We start from the raw sequence: 19,791 nt of genomic DNA, 5'->3' as shown, positions 1-19,791 counted from the left end.
GAGGTATGAACCTTTGCCGATTCAAGCCTCACAGATTCTTCCTGTTAATATATAAACAAACATAACGACAATAGAAGACGGTTGTTTATTAGCTTGTTCCAAAATGTATCAGGAGTTGTCAAGGCATAGAAGAGAGTGTTTGCAAAAGGGGAAAGTAGTTTGCTGTCTCTTTAAGACCGAGACCGAGAGAAAGAAGAGAACGAAAAGCCTTTCCAGTAATAATGATAATAATAATAATAACAACAACAACGACAGTTGGTGGTGGTGGCAGTGGCACCGGCTGGAGACCGAGGGAAGCGCTGCTTTTTGATCCCGATTCCAGTCTCTCAGTCTCTCTCTCTCCTGCTCTCTCTCTCCGCCAAATCTCTCCTCATCTGGTCTCCTCGGGAAGCCCCGAGGAGGTGCTCACAGCACCTCTGCCCCTTCCCCTCCTCCTCTCGCCCCGCCCGCAGGCCCCGAGTCCCAGCCACCAAGGGTCGGGCCAGGCCTGCGCACAGCGCCCACAGGTGCAACAGGACCGAGACGGAGCCGGAGCCGCCGGGCCCGCGCACACACAGCGCCCGCAGGTACAGCAGGATGGAGACGGAGCGGAGCCGCCGGGCCCGCGGCAGACTTCAGGGCGCGGGGTGGGGCGGGCGACAACCACAACAGTCCGGATCGCGTCAGGCGGCCCATGAACGCCTTCCTGGTGCGGTCCCGCGGGCAGCGGTGCAAGATGGCACAGGAGAACCCCGCGATGATCAGCAAGTGCCTGGGCGCCGAGTGGAAACCCTTGTGGGAGACGGAGAAGCGGGCGTTCACCGACGAGGCCGAGCGGCTGTGAACGCTGCACGTGGAGGAGCACAGGGTTATAAATTCCCGCCCCGGTGGATCAGTGCACGCTGCCTGGCAGGCTGCTGGACCCAGCGGCCACAGCAGGTGAGCGGGGTGGGGGGCGGGTGCCGGCCTGAGCTCAGGCGCGAACCAGCGCGTGGACAGCTACAGCGCAATGCAGGACCCGCTGGGCTGCCTGCAGCTCCCGGCACCGCCTAGATGCAGCCCAGGCAGCCTGCGATGTGAGCGTGCTGCAGTACAACTCCAGGAGCAGCTCCCGGACATGCATGGAGGGCTCTCCCACCTACAGCACGTCCTACTCGCAGCAGGGCACTCCGGCATGGCGCTAGGCTCCAAGGGCTCGGGGGTCAAGTCCAAGGCCAGCTCCAGCCCCCAGCCCCCAGGCCTGTGGTTGCCTCTTTCTCCCACTCCAGGAAGCCCTGGAATACGGCATGTTGATGACTAGGCCCAATGCCTGTCCCAGAGTCGATGTTCCTAATCAATATATTCCATGGATCATATAGAGCCTGATCACCTGGAAGGCCCCCTTCGTGTCTAGCTGAAGTCTTCCATGAGGCAATTCTAACAACTTCGCTCTTCCCCAGTTATTAATGGGGCAAAAATGTCTGCAACTGAAAATCCACGAGCACCCACTCCTTCCAAATCGCTCTCTGCCTCCCAAACAGTTTTTAAGAAACAGGACAAAGATGGAGACATTTGTCTGGATAGAGGGAGCCAGTCGATTTTCAGCTAAAATACTGCTCTTGACTCAATCACAATCAAAATCTCAGAGCCTGGGGATGGTGTTGTGGCATAGCAGATAAAGCCACCAGCTACAACACCAGCGTCCCATGTGGGAGTTGGTTCGAGTCTTAGCTGTTCCACTTCTGAACTAGCTCCCTGCTCAGTGGCCTGAGAAAGCAGTGGATGATGGTCCGAGTGTCTGGGCCCCTGCTACCCATGTGTGAGACCTCGATGAAGCTTCTGGCTCCTGGCTTCCACCTGGCCCATTGCTGGCCATTGTCCAATCTGGGTAGTGCACCAGCAGTTGGAAGCTCGCTCTGTCTCTTTCTCTATGAGTTTGAAAAATAAATCTTTAAAATAAATATCTTCTCAAAACATATTTTCATTAAATTTGTATAGAATAACGATTTGCATAGACTTAAAATTCATCTCAAATAATAATATTGCCAAGAGAATCCTGAAAGAGAAAAATACAGGTAAAAGCTTTCTAACTGTAGCAGACTTTTAAATGTTAACATGTTCTATCCTTTCATTTTATTTTAGCAGCAGAGAGTGACAGACACAAAAAGAGATCATCTTGTCACTGGCCCACTCCCCAAGTGCCAGCCACAAATGGGATGTGGTCCAGGAAGAAAACAGAAGCCTGGACTCGATCCAGGACCCCAGGGAGTCCTGTATGGGCTGAGGGCATCCACGTCGTCTAAACCAGTGTTCCAAACACTCATTCCAGTGCACTGCATGTTTTGTAGATAAGCAAACATTTTAGTACTCATTTGAAACACTGAGTTACAATGAGGGAGGGAGGGAAGGAGGGAGAAGTAGAGCGAAAGGGTGGTGGGAGGCAGGGAGGGAGAGAGAGAATAAGGGAGGGTGGGAGGGGGAGGGGGAGAGAGAGAGAGAGAGAGAGAATCTTCCATCCACCGGTTCACTCCCCAGATGGCCACAATGTCCAGGGCCCAGCCTGGAGGCAGCCAGGAGCCGGGAGCTTCATTCGGGTCTCCCTCGTGGTGGCAGGGGCCACGCACATGGACCATGTCCGCTGCTTTTCCCAGGACATCAGCTGGGAGCTGAATCGGAAGTGGAGCAGCTGGGACACAGACGGGCGCCCCGATGGGATGCCGCGTGATAGGCCACGGCTTTCCCGGAAAGGCCACAATGACCGCCCCTAGAGCACCGAGTTAGAGCACTGACCATCCGGAACGGCGCCTCCGTCTGACGCAGTCTGGGAGGGCTGCACTGCCCTTCACGCACGCTCGGGCCGCCCCCTGCCCCTCGCCCTGTGCCCTGCTTGTCCTGCAGCGGCAGGCGCCAGGCCGCCCTGATGCCAGGCCCCAGGATGAAAGGGCATCTCGCTGGGAGAACTGCGGCGGCTCTTCACTGCCCTCCCTGCCCGAGCATCAGCTCCGCCAAGCCGGCCTTCCTGCCGCCAAACCCACCTACGCCGAGCTTGTGCCCGAGCGGCGAGGCCCAGGGTCACCGGCCTGAGCGGCCGCCGCGGCTCCAGCCCCTGCCTCTGCAGACTAAGGAGGGCCCGGCGCAGATCCCAGAGTTTGCAGCCTGCACCGAGCGAGCGCGCGACTGGCGACACCGGCAGCGCGAGGTGGACGCGGCCGAGGTGTTCTTCGCGCCCTCGGCCAGGCACGACCCGCGGAGCTGCAGGTTGGTGGCCCGCCCGCCCTGCAGCCGCTGCGCGCTGCTCTTCTCCCACACGGGCACGCGGGGGACCAGGGCCAGATGTCAGCTTCCATGTCGGCCTCGGCTCGCGCATCAGATGCAGCGTATGGGATTCCTCGGTCTACGGCTTGAGCCCGGCCAGCCCCCCAGAACCGCCATGCAGACCCGCAGGTGCTGCGCCCTGGGCAGGGTCCCAGTCCCGAGAACTTCGTCCTCTGCAGGCAGAGCCCGGGGACTGCGGCCGCGGGGGACTCGGCCTCGCGGGGCCGCGCGCGCTCGTCCTCTGCTGCCCCCTGGCGTCCGCTCTGCGCGTGGCCTGTCCGGACCCCAGGAAGACTGACCGCTTCCTGGCTGTCCCAGCACCGAGGGGATTTCTGGTCTCCTCTCACCTGCGGGTCGTTCTGGGGTGAGCATGAGGTCCTCGGCCTCTCTCACGGCCTGGCCGTGTGTGAGCGCTGACCCCGGGGGTGAAGCCCTTCTGGGCATCAGGTGTGCAAGATGCTTAAATTGCTGTATGACTTTATGACTTGTATCGGATGCTGGTATGGGTTGTATCGGATACGGGTATTTCTCTTGTTTCTCCTTTTTTCCCTCAAAGTTAAAAGCGTTAAAGCACTGTAAGCCTCGGATCGTGGTGCAACTGGACTGTAGTGATTGCTGGGTTGTCTACTGTTGTTTTAATGGGGCACAGGGGCTGGTAATGGAATAAAGAATGCATGGATAGGGAAAAAAGAATACAAAACAGAACATTTAATTGGGCACAATGAAAAAGACAGAAACGGGAAAAAAGGGAATTTCAAGTAAAAAAAAATGGGGCATTTTAACATACCATCAACTCATGAACTGTTTGGGACAAGTGAACATTCATTTTAGAAAGTTTATAAATACAACACCATGTTTCAAAATAATGCATGGATCGACCTAAAGAATCCAATTAAGGGAAATAATATAAAAACTAAATGTAATGAAAATGTAAAGGCTGGGCAAATGCAAGAGGCTTGAAGACATTTTTTCTGGACGGCCTGCTTTGATTTCTTAAGATTGACCTAGATGGCACATGTGCCAGTATCTGAAATCACAGAGCACAACTTTGTCTTCGCATCTGTTAAATTCCCACTGCAGCCGCCCAGGACTCAGGGGGACGTGGCGGGAGCATAAACTGAGGAGCAGGAGCTGTGGAGAGGGATTTTAAGGGCGTCTACTCCGGAAGAGGCCTTCAGCATCCTGAAATCCCACGCCCCTGAGTCCTGGGCGGTGCAGACGGCTTCCACAGGCTCCAGTGGTTCGTCTCCACAATGACCCCAACACTCGGTCAAGTCCACCAACATCTGTAAACAATCTAATCCCTCAGTTTTACCAGGTGGGAATCAGGCACATGCGCACTAAGCACACTTGGCCGCCGGACTTCTGTGCGCAGGCGCAGTGACTGCCCTCTAGAGATGCGCTTGCGCACTTGTGTTTAAGGGCGTTGCTAGGTTACAGTCATTGTGAGCTGGGCGGCTGGAGGGGCCCTGAGATTCTCTGTTGGGACCTCGAAGGAAACCCGTGTTCATCACAGGACGGCCTTGGGCTTCCAAGGAGAGAGAAGTGGCTGCAAAAGCTTTTGGGAATATAATATATCTAGCGTTTTCATATATTTATATGTAGGTATATACCGTTATAAATTATTTTATATATACATCCATATATATTTTAAATGTTTTTGGAGGATATACATGTATAATCTCCTAAAAGTGTTTAAATAATATTAAATAGTTGTTTATGGAGTAAAGATAGCTAAATTATTCTTTTTTTAAAAAAAAAAGTTGAGTTTAGGCCCATGCTGTGGCTCACTAGGCTTATCCTACGTCTGCGGCACCAGCACTCTGGGTTCTAGTGCTGGTTGGGGCGCTGGTTCTGTCCCGGTTGCTCTTTTCCAGTCAGCTCTCTGCTGTGGCCCGGGAGTGCAGTGGAGGATGGCCCAAGTGCTTGGGCCCTGTACCCACATGGGAGACCAGGAGGAAGCACCTGTCTCCTAACTTCAGATCGGCGCAGCTCGCAGGCTGTAGCAGCCATTTGTGGGGTGAACCAACAGAAGGAAGACCTTTCTCTCTGTCTCTCTCTCTGTCTAACTCTTTCTGTCAAAAAAATTGAGTTTATTTATTTGAAGAGTTACACAGACAGAGGAAGACAGATACAGAGACAGAGAGATACGCCATGCACTGGCTCATTCCCCTGATGGCCACAATAGTCAGGAACTGATTGGGCCAAAGCCAGGAGCCAGGTTCCCCCATGGGTAGCAGGGGTCCAAGCACTTGAGCTGTCTTCCTCTGTTTTACCCAGTGCATTAGCTGTAAGTTGGATCAGAAGTGGAGCCACTGGGACACAAACCAGCACCCATGTGGGTTGTAGGTATCACTGGCAACAGCTTTATCTCTCATACCACAATCCTGGACCCCAACATTATTTCTTGTTTTGTAGTTGTCTTCTGTGTCTGAAGAAACAAGTTAGTTCCTTTGGTTAACTATAGGAATTAATAAAAATATTTAGTTGCACTAGGTATAATAATTAGAAATATAACTATGTATATTAGATAATAGATATTATTTTTAACTCCTTATTAAGTTATTATAAGATGAATATCACATGTATTGCTTGTTTATTATACTGATAAATTTTTCACCTATAAGTTTCCTTAAACTTATAGGTAAAATATTGAGATTATAGCCTATTTATATGTTTATGTATATCTTTGTATGCATTCATATAAAGGTATATTTATAAATCCTTTTGTACAAAGTTGTACACTGATAATGTGCCAGAAGACTAAAATTATTATTTGAATATTTTTTATGTGTATGTAGATTGATGGAAGTTATTTTTCATGAAGTTATTGTGTTAACTCTTGGTGTTTCTCAATATCTTCTAAAATCATCTTGTAAAAAAATACTTACTTTTAAACAAAAAGATAATTTCCTTTTTCAACTCTTTATTGGTGAGTGATTTCACAGTGTTAAGTGTATATATTTCTTTCTTTAGATGTTTATGACTTACACCTTGTCCCTTGTAACAACAATTCATAGTTTTATCCTCCCTACATGTAGCATAATACAACTACTAAGAAGTCTTTATGCCCAAATTGCATTTTTGTTTCATAAAATGGTAATCAGGTAACACAAAAATTTGCTTTTTCATCCTAAAAAAGAAGGGGTAATGGGAATAACTACATTTATCTAAATTTTTCCAACTTTTAATTAACCTAGTTATGAGAATTTTGTTTACTAAAAAGCATTAAAAAACATGCAAGTTAAAAATAAAATTTATCTTCTGGATGTAATGAAAATATAACAATATGTATTTTAATGAGTGAACATTTTCAAAAGTTTTTTAAGAAACCCACTCACATTCAAAGACAAATATTGGCTGGTGCCATGGCTCACTAGGCTAATCCTCCACACTCTGGGTTCTAGTGCTTATTGGGGCCCCGGTTCTGTCCCAGTTGCTCCTCTTCCAGTCCAGCTCTCTGCTGTGGTCCGGGAGTGCAGTGGAGGATGGCCCAAGTGCTTGGGCCCTGCACCCGCATTGGAGACCAGGAGGAAGCACCTGGCTCCTGGCTTCGGATCAGTGCAGCGCACCAGCCATGGCAGCCATTTGGGGAGTAAACCAATGGAAGGAAGACCTTTCTCTCTGTCTCTATCTCTCACTGTCTAACTCTGTCTGTCAAAAAAAAGACAAATATTGATATATAATACCTGCCTACCAAGGATTTCCTATTTTAGATTCACAAGCTTTTTTTCCATTTTTCTTCATAAAGTTTCAGGATAGAATGGAAGGAAAATAGACTAATTCCATAACAATGATTAGAGTTATGCTGCTTATTTCAGACTTTCATTAGATCAGTGGCTGAGGCATAACTATTTTACATAAGAGTTATAACAGCAACAACATGTAAAATCTACAAGTAGCTTAGTTCTGGATCTCCATTAAACCTCATGGTTCTCCAAGCTGTGCAGTCTTCTGTGGGTGAACCTGCTCACCACTTTTCAGTTAGTGACTAAGCATCCTAGGATCCATTATTGCTTTCCTGTTCACCCTGTATTGCTGTAACCCTCTAAGCCCAGTCCTACTTTTTCATTTAGTCACAGCAGGAAAACCTACAAATACTTCTTTTTTAAGATTTATTTATTTTATTTGCAAGAGTTATATAGAGAGAAGGAGAGGGAGAGGGAGAGGGAGAGGGAGAGGGAGAGGGAGAGAGAGAGAGAGAGAGAGAGGAAGGTCTTCCATTGGCTGGTTCAATCCCCAGATGGCTGCAATGGCCAGAGCTGAGCCGATCAGAAGCCAGGAGCCAGGAGCTTCTTCCAGCTGAGCCAGAAGCTTCTTCTGGGTCTCCCATGTGGGTGCAGGGGCACAAGGACTTGGACTATCTTCTACTCCTTTCCCAGGCCATGGCAGAGAGCTGGATCAGAAGTGTAGTGGCTGGGTCTTGAACCGGCACCCATAATGGGATGCTGGCACTGCAGGCGGCAGCTTTACCTGCTAAGCCATAGTGCCAGCTCCTCAAGTATTTCTTTTTTTTTCACTGTTCAAGGTTTATTTAATGATTTAGTTGGTATGACACATGGATAGCTGGTTGCATTGCTATATGTAGATCTTTCTTTTTACATTATGTGCAGTGTACACTACTCATACATACAATACACAAAATAAGATCCTTTAGAACAGTTATGCACAAGACATGCAATATTGAGTTTATACAATATTGGATCCCAGGTTATGACTGACTAGGAAAAAAAGTTGGACTAAGCACGTTTGGTGAAGGGACCAGAAGTTACGTAGCACACAGTAAACGCACGTCTAGTCGGAAGGGCAACTGGAGCTCGTGCAACACAGGCAGTGGCACCTCAGAGGTGGGGAACTATAACTTAGGCTGACCAGCTCAGGATGACACAAAGTCAGTGTCACCCAGTACCTGGATGTAGCTGTCGGATTTTGTAAACCATTCTATTTCTAACTTTAGGAAACATGGTTTTTTCCCTCCCTAGGCCATCATGATCTCACTGCTTTAATCATGGATCAGATTAAAAAGGACCACATGCACAACCTCCAACTAAAACCCTGTAGTAGCCTAGACAGTGAAGTGGTAGGACATTATCCAAAGACTTTAAAACTGCAGCTCTTTTTGGATTCCCCAAAGCGTGTCTGCGCTCTTCTTCAAGTGGGCCTCTTCTTCAGAGGTCAGAGTCACCTTCACAATGTCTGAGATCCCATTTTGTCCCAAGACGCAAGGAACACTAAGAAGACCTCCTCCTTTATTCCATAGAGCCCCTTAATCATGGTGGAAATCAGATGCACCCTCCTGAGATTCTTCATTATGCTTTCTGCCAGATCTGCCACAGACAATCCAATGGCCCAGGATGTGTAGCCCTTCAGCTTGATCACCTCATAAGCACTGTCTACCACTTGTTTGTGAACCGGTTTCCACTGTTCCTTGTCTGCATCGGTGCCTAACTCTGAGTGCAGAGTCTTCAGGGAGACATCAGCAACGTTCATGCCGTTCCACACAGGCACACTTGAATCTCCATGCTCGCCAAGGATCCAGCCGTGACAGCTCAGTGGGTGAACTCCCAGCCTTTCCCCCATCAGGTAATGGAAGCGGGCTGAATCCAGATTGCAACCACTTCCAATCACACGGTTTTTGGGAAAGCCACTTATCTTCCAGGCCACATAGGTCAGGATGTCCACTGGATTGGAAACAACAAGCAACTTGCAGTTGGGGCTGTACTTGACAACATTGGGAATGATGAATTTGAAGATGTTCACATTACGCTGGACCAAGTTCAGACGGCTTTCTCCCTCTTGCTGTCGTGCCCCAGCCATGATGATCACCAGCTTGGAGTTGGCCGTCACACTGTAGTCCTTGCCAGAGACAATTTTAGGGGTTCTAAGGAAAAGGCTGCCATGCTGGAGATCCATCATCTCTCCCTTCAGTTTATCTTCCATGACGTCAACAAGAGCAAGTTCATCCGCCAAGTCCTTCATTAACATACTGATGGCACAGGCCATGCCCACAGCACCAACCCCCACAACCGTGATCTTATTTTGGGGGACATGTTCTTCCTTCAAAAGGTTGTAAATCAGCTGATCCTTGAGAGCTGCCATTTTGGACCTGGAACCAAAAGGAATCGGGAGTGCACGTCAGACAGGCGTGAGGGGCGCTCGGTAATGGGACCCGGGCTCAGCGGCAGCGGCTCCAGCACTCAAGTATTTCTTAAATACTTTTTTGTTTGAAAAAGTTACAGGTGGTATTGGGGAAAGGCAGGTAGATCTTCCAAGGTTTACTTGCCTGAAGGCTGAAAAAGTCAGAGATGGGCCAGACCAAAGTCAAGAGCATCAGCTAAGTCTCCCACATGTGTAGCAATAGCCCAAACACCTGGACCATCTTCTATTGCTTTTCTTAGGTCATTATCGGGGAGTTGGATTGAAGTGGAGTCTCTGGGACACAAACTCTTGCCCACATGGTATACTGGTGTTGCAGGCGGCAGTTGTATCCACCACATCACGATTCCAGCCCCTGTTACCAAGCACTTTTGATAAGAAATTTTCAAACCATAGCACAAGTTTTATAACTGATTTAGTCATTTGCCATTTTGGCTTATCCAATGAAGCATTAGAACATTATAAATACGAGTGAAACATTCCCCCAAATTTCCAGCAAAATCACCATACAGTGTGTATGAGATCTGTTACTATGAGGCAGTTGAATTTGTGGGGTTTTGTCATGTCTCATCAGTCAATGAAGCTTCTGGTTCATTCCTATGTGTGGCCTTCCCAGTACCCTTGTTTGAGTTTAATAAGTTTATCCAAATATATTGTCCAAAGACAGTTGATTCTATGAGGAAAATTAGGGTACTGGATGATGAGTCTGTTTTCTTTTTAACAAAATGTTCATGCTGAATGGAGACTTGGACCCCAAGATTCAGGATCCACTCTTCTGGCCAAACCCTCTCCCTGGAGCTTCATAGTAGAGGCAAAGGAGTCCTAGAGTGGTAAAGGCCCTAGCTTTTCATGGCCCAAGCAATTATTGATCCCGTGGTCCAGGGTGACCAAGATTGAGTGATGCTAACTCACCTCATCTGTAAGCTACCAAAGCCTGAGTGCAAGGAAGATGTGAGTAGATGAGAAAGATAGACAAGGGCCTAGTAAATGATATTTATTGGAGGGATCTTGGAGATGTGACTTTCAGTGAAGGGCTGACTTGTCATATCTGAAATATCACCCCATTACACACTCCCATTGCTTCATTCTGCCTTTGTTATTCCCAGAATGTGAACTGTTTGAAACCTATCCTCTCTGCATTTTGTATTTGGAGATAATGCTGAATCTCCCTGTATCCTGATAGTTTTTTCTGGTGGCTCAGGAATTGTCAGGTTCTTTGTACCATATGAGAAAGATGTAACAAAGCGTGCTCTAGGACATTGTCTGTTGACAAATGTCAAATGATTAATAGATGTCAGATACCATGGATTTTAAGTAGAAGCATTTACTTTATAGAAATTGTAAACCAATGCTCATGATGTTCAAGCAGTTTAAGTGGCAGTGGTCTTGCTGACATCCTTGCTGACATAGTCGGCATGAATCATGCCCATGATAATATCTATGTGAAGCTCTCTTGATTGTATTTGGCATACTATTAAATTTTTCCACACTCAGCAAAGTGTATCAGCATTTGATGTATTACAAATCAACAGAGGCTTTTTGTTGTAATTTTATTTGTAATTTTTAAAGTATTTATTTGAAAGGCAGAGCATGAGAAAAGGGAAGAGAGAGATGTTCCATCTGCTGGTTAATTCACTTGCCAAATGTCCTAACAGCCAGGGCTATTCCAGGCTGAAGCCAGGAGGCAGGAATCCATCTGGGTCTCATATGAGGGTAGCAGGAATCCAAGTACCTATCCATCATCTCAGATGATGTATTTTAGGTATGTAATAGCAAGGACACAATCCAAGAATGTGCATATGGGATATGGTTGCCCCAAGCAGTAGTCTAGCCTGTATTCAACCTTCTCAAGTCTGGTGATTTGTCCTGATTCTTTCCTAGACCTTGTATCTCCAACAGGCAAGTCCCAGGTTTCTTCATAATATCACTATTTACTAAAGTAAACTCCAGTAGGCAAATACTTTTCAAAGGGTGTTGGTATCATATATGTTGATATTCCCATTAGCCTAAGGATAACTAGATTTAATCACTGCCAATTACTCTAATTTTGTGTGCTCTTTCAAAAAGTCTTCTGCCTGTTTTCAATTGTAAAGCGCTAATTCTCCACAGGGAGGTTGATTTTTATTTTGTTTCTCCAGCTAAGGTGTCGGTTATTCTGTATTTGCATGATCTTCATTAGCACTGTGGACTCTAGGAGAAAGTCAGGCCAATTCTCTCATGATTCCCTGCATTTACCTTCTCTTCCAGGTATAGTTGTAGAGACCTCTACATGTTTCCAAGACCAAAGGAAATGAATACATCTCCAGTAAGTTGATTGATTATTTCTTATTTTGTTTTATATCATATTATAGGAGATTTATGAGGGCTTTAAGTTAAAATGAAACAAATAAATGTGATAAGGTAAAATTTTCATGGTTATAAGAAATTAGAGCCATCAAAGCTGATTGTATATTGGTCTCCAGGTCTTCTGATGCCACAATAAAGGCATATTTGTTACATAGGATTAAAATCAGAATTTAGAATTTGCTAAATTCCTATGGGATATGAAGTCTGAAATGGTCTTTATTGGTTGTATAGATGATATAGTAGAAGTTAATATCAACCTACAAATAAACATGCAACATTCTGCAGTGGTGAGAGTTACCCTCTGCTAATATACAAGTCAGCCAATGAAGTTTTTAGGGAATTGCTGAAACAGCGTTTGGGAGATTGTACTGCATTTATGGATCAGACCAGGAATTTTTGGAGAACAGAATCTGCTGCAGGTTCTCAGACGGCTCTGTATACTTTTCTTCTAGCCAGTCTCTATAGGTTGTTTGTGTTGCAGACTTTTCCTAAGTTATATTTTCAGGCAGATATTCCATTCTTCATTGATACTTCAAACAACTCACAGTAGTTTCAATTGAATTATTCAAACATGAGTCAATATCATGTTATATTCTTTAGTCGTTGCTTTGCTTGATTATTGTCATATTAAAAATTACATATGTGTGGCCGGCGCCACAGCTCAATAGGCTAATCCTCTGCCTGCAGAGCCGGCACACCAGGTTCTAGCCCTGGTTGGGGCACCAGATTCTGTCCTGGGCACTCCTCTTTCTGTCCAGCTCTCTGCTCTGGCCTGGGAGTGCAGTGGAGGATGGCCCAAGTGCTTGGGCCCTGCACCCGCATGGGAGACCAGGAGAAAGCACCTGGCTCCTGGCTTCGGGTCAGCGTGGTGCGCTGGCCACAGCATGCTGGCCACAGCAGCCATTGGAGAGTGAACCAATGGAAAAGAAAGACTTTTCAATCTGTCTCTCTCACTATCCACTCTGCCTGTCAAAAAAAAAAAAAAATACATATGTTTGTGTGTGTCTGTATGTGTGTGTGTGAGTTAAAGAGACATAAAGAGAGGCAGGTAGGCCAGGAGAGACAAAAGAGAAAACCTCTTATCCACAGACTTACTCCTCCAAATACCCACAGTAACCAGGGCTGTATCAGGGCTGAATCCAAGAGCTGGGAATGTACTCCTGTCAGAAGCCCAATATCATGAGCTATCACTACTGCCTCCCAACATCTGCATTAGCAAAAACCTGGCATCGGAAACAGCTGCGAATCAAACCAAGCACTCTGAAGTGGGATTAGAGTCTTTTTTTAAATTTTTTGACAGGCAGAGTGGACAGTGAGAGAGAGAGACAGAGAGAAAGGTCTTCCTTTTTTGCCGTTGGTTCACCCTCCAATGGCCGCCGCGGCCGGCGCGCTGCAACCGGCACACTGCGCTGATCCGATGGCAGGAGCCAGGTACCTATCCTGGTCTCCCATGGGGTGCAGGACCCAAGTACCTGGGCCATCCTCCACTACACTCCCTGGCCACAGCAGAGAGCTGGCCTGGAAGAGGGACAACTGGGACAGAATCCAGTGCCCCGACTGGGACTAGAACCCGGTGTGCTGGGGCCGCAAGGCAGAGGATTAGCCTAGTGAGCCACGGCGCCGGCGGGATTAGAGTCTTTATAAATTTTATCACTTTATATAAAGGACTAGATTTCCTTTATTTCATATATACAGGTTTTGCAAATAATTATTTTATTTATTTATAAGGCTAAGTAGAGGGAGAGAGACAGACACAGAGACAGAGAGATATCTTCTCTCTGCTGGTTCACTGCCTAAATGGCCACAATGGCTGGGATTGGGCCAGGCTGAAGCGAGGAGGCACGTGCTTCTTCCAGGTCTCCTACCTGGGTTCAAGGCCCAAGCACTTGGGTCTTCTTCTGCAGCTTTCCTATGCAAATTAAAAACAAAAATGACATTTTGATATGTGATGATCTTAACAGCCCTTATCTTGACTGTTGAGGAACCTTTTTTTCATACTAATTATTGAACTCTTAATTGTTGGATTAATCCTATGACTATAATGTTAACTGTAAATATATCTTAGTAAAAATAATTGGAATAAGAATGGAAGGAGGAAGAAGAGTGGGACCATGGGCAGGAGGAATGGTAGGATGGAAAGTATCACTATGTTCCCAAATCTATATATATGAAATACATTAAATTTGCATATTCTAAATTAAAATTTAAAAATAAGTGTGATATACAATATTATCATAATAAAGAATAAAAATCATAAAATTGTCACTATATGAGCAGATGCAGAAAAACAACTTGTGAAAATTCAAATTTGTTCATGGGAACTCTCTAAAAGTTGTCACAGAAAGAACATACCTCAACACAATAAAAGCCATAAACAATAAAAGCAGAGCTAACATTAAAGTCACTGATGAAAAGTTTAAAAAGTCTTTTGTCTAAGATCAGAAATAATACAAATATGTCCATGCTTACCATTTCTTTTCCATGTAATGCTGAAAATCCTAGAGAGAATTATTAGGCAAGAACAAAAATATCATCTGTATAAGAGGAAGAAGTAAAATTGTTTCTATTTGCCAGTGATAATAATGAATCCAATAAAAAACTGTTAGAAAATAAATAAATTCAGGAAATCTCAAGTTCTAAAATCAATATAAATATCATTAGTGTTTCTACAGATGAATAATATGTTATCTGGGAAAGAAATTAAGAAAATCATCCCATATATAGGAGCATGAAGAAATAATGTTTTAGGAAATAATGTGTCCACATAGGTGAATATTTTATACACTAAAATTATAATACATTGATGAAATAAAGAAGATACAAATAAATTAAAAAAGTCTCTCATAATAAATTGGAATAATATTATTAAAATAGGCATATGACCCAAAGCAATCTATGCATTCAGTTCAATTCCTATAAAAATAAAAACAATCTTTTATTCAGAAATAGAAAAAAAATCTAAAATTTCCTTGGGACCAGAAAATATACTACATAGTCATAGTAATCTTGAGCCCAAAGAACAAAACTGAAGGTATCACACTTCTCCCTTGAAAATATATTATAAAGCTATTGTAATTAAACAGTATGACACCAGCATGAAACAGATACATAGGCCAATGGAATAGGATGGAAAGTCCAGAGAAAATATCCAAGGATTTAAGTCAACTTATTTTTGACAGACATATCAAAGAAGCACAATGTGGATAAGATAGTCTCATGATAAATGGTTTTGGGGAAACTGTAAATGCAAATATAGAAGAATGAAATTAGTCTCTTTTCCATGTCATATACAAAAGTCAACTAAAAGTTGATGAAACACTTAAATGCAATACCCAAAACTATAAATCTACTGTAAGAAAACACGTGGTGGAAGCTTTACTCTTCTGAGCAGTACTTTCTTGGATAGGACTCTAAATCTGCAGACACCAAAAGCAGGGATGGACAAATGGGATTGTGCAGTTGATGAGAATGTAAAGTAGGACATCAGTCATCATGGAAAACAAAGCAATGAGAACAGAAAACTGTCAAATAATCCACCAACTGTGTTCCTGGATATATATACAAAAGAACTAAATCATTATATTAAAGGGATAGCCCCACTCCCCTGCTCATTTCAGCATTGTTAACAACAACCAACATAAAGAAGTTACTTAAGTATCAATAAAAGGATGAATAATTAAAATATCTATGTGTGTATATATATGTAATGAAATACTAGTTAGCTTTAATAAAGAAAATAATTCCACAATTTGCAGAAACATAGGTGAAATTACAGGACATTATATTGTGAAATAAGCTGAATAGACAAAGACAAATACTGTATTATCTCATGTATATGTGGAATTAAAAAAATCTCACAGAAACAGAAAGTAGAAAGGTGGTTACCAGAGGCTAGGGTATGGGGCAGGATGGGGAAAGGAAAAATGTTCACCAAAAGGTACAAATTTTCAGTTAGTCAGGAGGATATGTTATAGTAATCTATGAAACCACTTGTTTGCCGCAATTAATAATGCATTGTGTATCTAAAATTGCTAAAAGAGTAGTATTTTACCATAACCAAAGATAATTTGGTAATTAGCATGATTAAATCTTTCTACAAACATACATACATTTTAAAGGTAACATCGGGGGCTAGTGCTGTGTCATAGCAGACTAAGCATCCACTTGCAGAACCAGTATCCCGCATGGGTGCAAGTGCATGGGCTGGCTGCTCCTCTTCCGATACAGCTCTCTGTTTATGGCCTGGGCAAGCAGCAGATGGTGGCTCAAGTGCTTGGGCCCCTGCATCTATGTGGGAGAACCAGAAGAAGCTCCTGGCTCCTGGATTCTGCTTGGCTCAGCTCTGGCTATTGCTGCCACTTGAGGGGTGAACCAGGATGCTGAGCTGTGTAGACGCTGGCTCCTGATTTCAGCCAACAGTCATCAGGGATCCAAGAACTGCTTCTGGAGGCCCAGGATGGATGGAATTGTTTGGCCAAAGAGAGGGGCACAGGTTACAGCAACCAAGACCTGGCCCTGGGCTGCTGCAGAAAATCAGCTGGAGCAGCAAGGGCCAAGGGAAAAGGCCAGTGCACACTGTGGGGACAGCAAGATGCAGCATGCGACACAGGGATCTGGTGCCGGGAGCTTTTCAGGTATCTTAGGATCAAGGCCGGGGGTGCAGAGGCTGAAGGACCTGGAGCTGCAGCAGGAGCAGAGCCAAGCTAAGGCAGCAGGATGGGGATCACAACTTTCTCAGGCTCGGGCAGCTCCAGTATCAGCCTGGAAAACCAATATGGAACTACGCTCAGAGCTGTCTGACTCACTGTGCACACTGCAGCCTGAGGGCACACCCCTGGAGATCATTGCCAGTGCTTCCAGAGGAGAGACAAGTGGAAATCAAAGTACAAAGTGAAGCTCCTGGAGAACTGGGCATCCTAGAGACCCAGCTAGAGCAGTATTGGTGTGGGAGCCACCACCCTTCAATAACAACAGTAAAATTTAAAATGAACCAAAACTGATGTACACTTAAAAATGAGGATGTGGGCCGGCGCCGCAACTCAATAGGCTAATCCTCCACCTGCGGCGCCAGCACCCTGGGTTCTAGTCCCTGTCGTGGTGCCGGATTCTGTCCCAGTTGCCTCTCTTCCAGTCCAGCTCTCTGCTGTGGCCCGGGAGTGCAGTGGAGGATGGCCCAAGTGCTTGGGCCCTGCACCCGCATGGGAGACCAGGAGAAGCACCTGGCTCCTGGCTTTGGATCAGCGTGGTGCGCTGGTGGCAGCGTGCTGGCCACAGTCTCTCTCTCTCTCACTGTCCACTCTGTCAATAAATAAATAAATAAATAAATAAGGATGTGATAAACATTAGAAACCATGGGTTCGGATATCTCAGAGTATTTTATCATGGCTCATTAGACAAAAAAAATTATTATTCTCAAACAGAAGGGAAAAAAGGCATCTTGGGCCAAATATTAGACAGAATGTAACTGAAGTTTAAAGCCTTTAACAAAGAACTATGATATTTTGGCAAAAAGTAAGGAAATATTGTACAAAAACACAGCAAACGAGAAATCAATGAGGCAAAATGTATTGCAATTGGAAACTCACACATAAGTTATAAAAGATTTCAATTACCCAGGTATGTTGGCTATATTAAATAAACAACAAAATAATAAAGATTTGGAGAACATAAACCCAATTTTAAAAATCCATATTTGTAGGTTTAGATGAATTAGATTAAAATGAGAACATCATATTTTTATAACTCACTACATTTAATCTACACTACAACTGAAAGTTTTCTTGCCAGATAAAATACAGAAAGCAGTTAAATGTGTTTTAGATATAAAGGGAACACATGGGATGCCATTGCTGAAGGCCAAGGCATTAAGGGGCTGGGCCACAGCTTTGGCCCCTGGCTTGAAATTTACATACAAGTAGTTTCTCTGCATTTCTATTTGCAAAATTAGTGGCCAGGCTTTAAAGAAATCACACTTGCTACATAAAATAGAATTTTGCATTTAAAGCAAGATTCACAAAAATTAAGTAATAAATGACAACAGAAACCTTAACTCCCCCCAAATCATACAAACGAAACCTATATTAAATGAAAATTGAGAAATACTCTCTGGAAATTCAGTTAACCAAAGAGTGAATAAAAGGAGAGAACACAATTAGGAGCTTGTTTTTAAATTACAATTTAAAAACGACACACTGTGCCCTAGACTCACAGCTACACAAAGAATGGCTCCATGAAATCGCAGATCCAGCATCACACTGGCGCTTGTTAGACCTGCAGAAATTTATGTTCATTTAAGACTAGTAAGTCATTTTCCTGCCGCGCTCAGACAGAGGGCCGGGGCCGCGGGGAGAGGCGGAGCCCGGGAGCAGGGCCTGGGCGCCCCGCGGGGAGGTCGCGGCCTTGACCTTGACGGGGCTCGGCCTGCTCCCCTCCCGCCGGAGATGAGGGAAGATGGCCGTGTCTGGGCTGAAGGCCGAGCGGAAGTTCCTGGCGTCCGTCTTCCCGAGAACCACGGGCGATTCCGCATGGTCAGCGGGAAGCTGGAGGAGCTGCACTGCCCGTTCCTGGTGCCGCCGCCGGCGCCGCGCTGCTCTCGCCGCACCGCAGCATCGCGGATCTGAGCCCTCTTCTTCAGAACGCGCTCCTCGGACCTCTCTCGGCGGCGGAACTGCACTATTATGACATCAAAATCCTGCAAGATTACGTGTCTTACACCACCGGGTCTGATCGGACAGCTCGCATAGCCGTCAGCATGGACGACACAGAAGACGCAACAAATCAGCATCTTTACAGCAGGGACGGGAACTCCAGGCCGCTCCAGATGGTAGAGAGGCGAGGCCTGGGTTCAGGGGCCAAGGGCCTCCCCCAGGGCTGCACCCTTTCACCAGTCCCCTGCTGGGACCCTCCTGCCTCCCCAAGGGTCTTCCTGGGAGAATCCCACCTGAGGCTGCAGTAACCTGCTTAGGGTGAGGTAGAGAGTATTGGCTGTTTATTGGCTTCTGGGCCTTTTCCCTTTCTTCATATTTGTAACTCATTTCTCTGTGTGTCATTTGTGGTGGTTTTGATATTTATCTTGTGAATGTTTACAATTATTACATAATATAATCGTTTTATCTCTTGTAGATATTTGTTTTCTACTCTGCTTCTTGCCCTTTAATATTTTTTTTATCTCTTGCTGGTACTTAGTAAGTAGTGGAAATCTTTCTAGTAATCTCATTACATTTGTTTATTATTTGTATTTTTTTAGATTTTTATGAATTATCTCTATGTAAGTGTCATACTATATGAAAGTTTTATTCCTTAGAAATTATCTTTACACCTTTGATTTACTTTTTGCCATTTTATTTCCCTGACGACCCTCCAGTAGGAAGTTGAAGATAAATAGTGGCAGCCTCCTGATCCAGGCTTACTTCCAGGGAAGAAAGCTGTCAGTGGTCCTGTATTAGCTGTGTTGTTCGTTGTAGGTTCCCTTTGTTCTTGACCAGATTGAGGAAGTCACTTTTTGTTTGTTTATTTTTACTGATAGCAAGTATTTTTTCACTAGATGCAGAATTCTATTAAATGCTTTTCAACATGTAATCTAACTGATCACGTGATTTCCTTTTTGTATTTTTCACCTGTTTAGATGACTTGGTAACATTAACAAATCTTATATTTTTAATTATCTCTTGCTTGTAGTTTATTATATTTTCATACATGATTTCATTTATTATTTCATAATACTTTGCTTAGCCTATTTGTATCTCTGTTTATGAAAGGGCTGCTTTTAAATCCTGGTCCACTTGCCTCATCATTGATGTTAATGTTAGTTTCACAAAAGAAATTTAAAAATATCTTCTGCTTATTTACACTTTGCATAGGTCTGGGAATTTTTGTTTGTTTCCTTAGAAGTTTGGAGTATGCCATGTTTAATTTGAACTTAGAAAGATTTCACTTTAAAATTGTGTTTCTGAAGGATTTTCAGAGTATAGAATAAAATATTCAAGGACAACTTAAGAGAATCCAGAACAAACATGA

At 44.7% G+C, this 19,791-nt stretch overlaps 1 protein-coding gene and 2 pseudogenes across 1 annotated transcript; 2 read left to right on the top strand and 1 right to left on the bottom strand.

The window, feature by feature from the left end:
* Nucleotides 1-310: 310 nt before the first annotated feature.
* Nucleotides 311-2,348, top strand: LOC138848384 (transcription factor SOX-2-like; annotated as a pseudogene).
* A 125-nt stretch (nucleotides 2,349-2,473) lies between these two features.
* On the top strand, nucleotides 2,474-19,359 carry LOC138848397 (alpha/beta hydrolase domain-containing protein 17C-like). Its single transcript, XM_070067879.1, has 3 exons — nucleotides 2,474-4,874; nucleotides 8,256-9,474; nucleotides 11,677-19,359. The coding sequence occupies exon 1, from the start codon at nucleotides 2,879-2,881 to the stop codon at nucleotides 3,569-3,571; it is 693 nt and encodes a 230-aa protein (XP_069923980.1). The 5' UTR covers nucleotides 2,474-2,878; the 3' UTR covers nucleotides 3,572-4,874; nucleotides 8,256-9,474; nucleotides 11,677-19,359.
* LOC127486730 (L-lactate dehydrogenase A chain pseudogene) lies at nucleotides 7,865-9,372 on the bottom strand (annotated as a pseudogene).
* Nucleotides 19,360-19,791: the final 432 nt, after the last annotated feature.

The sequence above is a fragment of the Oryctolagus cuniculus genome, unplaced genomic scaffold, assembly GCF_964237555.1.
Source record: "Oryctolagus cuniculus unplaced genomic scaffold, mOryCun1.1 SCAFFOLD_57, whole genome shotgun sequence".
Classification (NCBI taxonomy): Eukaryota; Metazoa; Chordata; class Mammalia; order Lagomorpha; family Leporidae; genus Oryctolagus; species Oryctolagus cuniculus.
This window is presented reverse-complemented; position numbering and strand designations above follow the sequence as displayed.

Coding starts and splice junctions, on each gene's coding strand:
- LOC138848397 (XM_070067879.1), top strand. CDS start 2,879: ATGCCAGGCCCCAGGATGAAAGGGCATCTCGCTGGGAGAACTGCGGCG.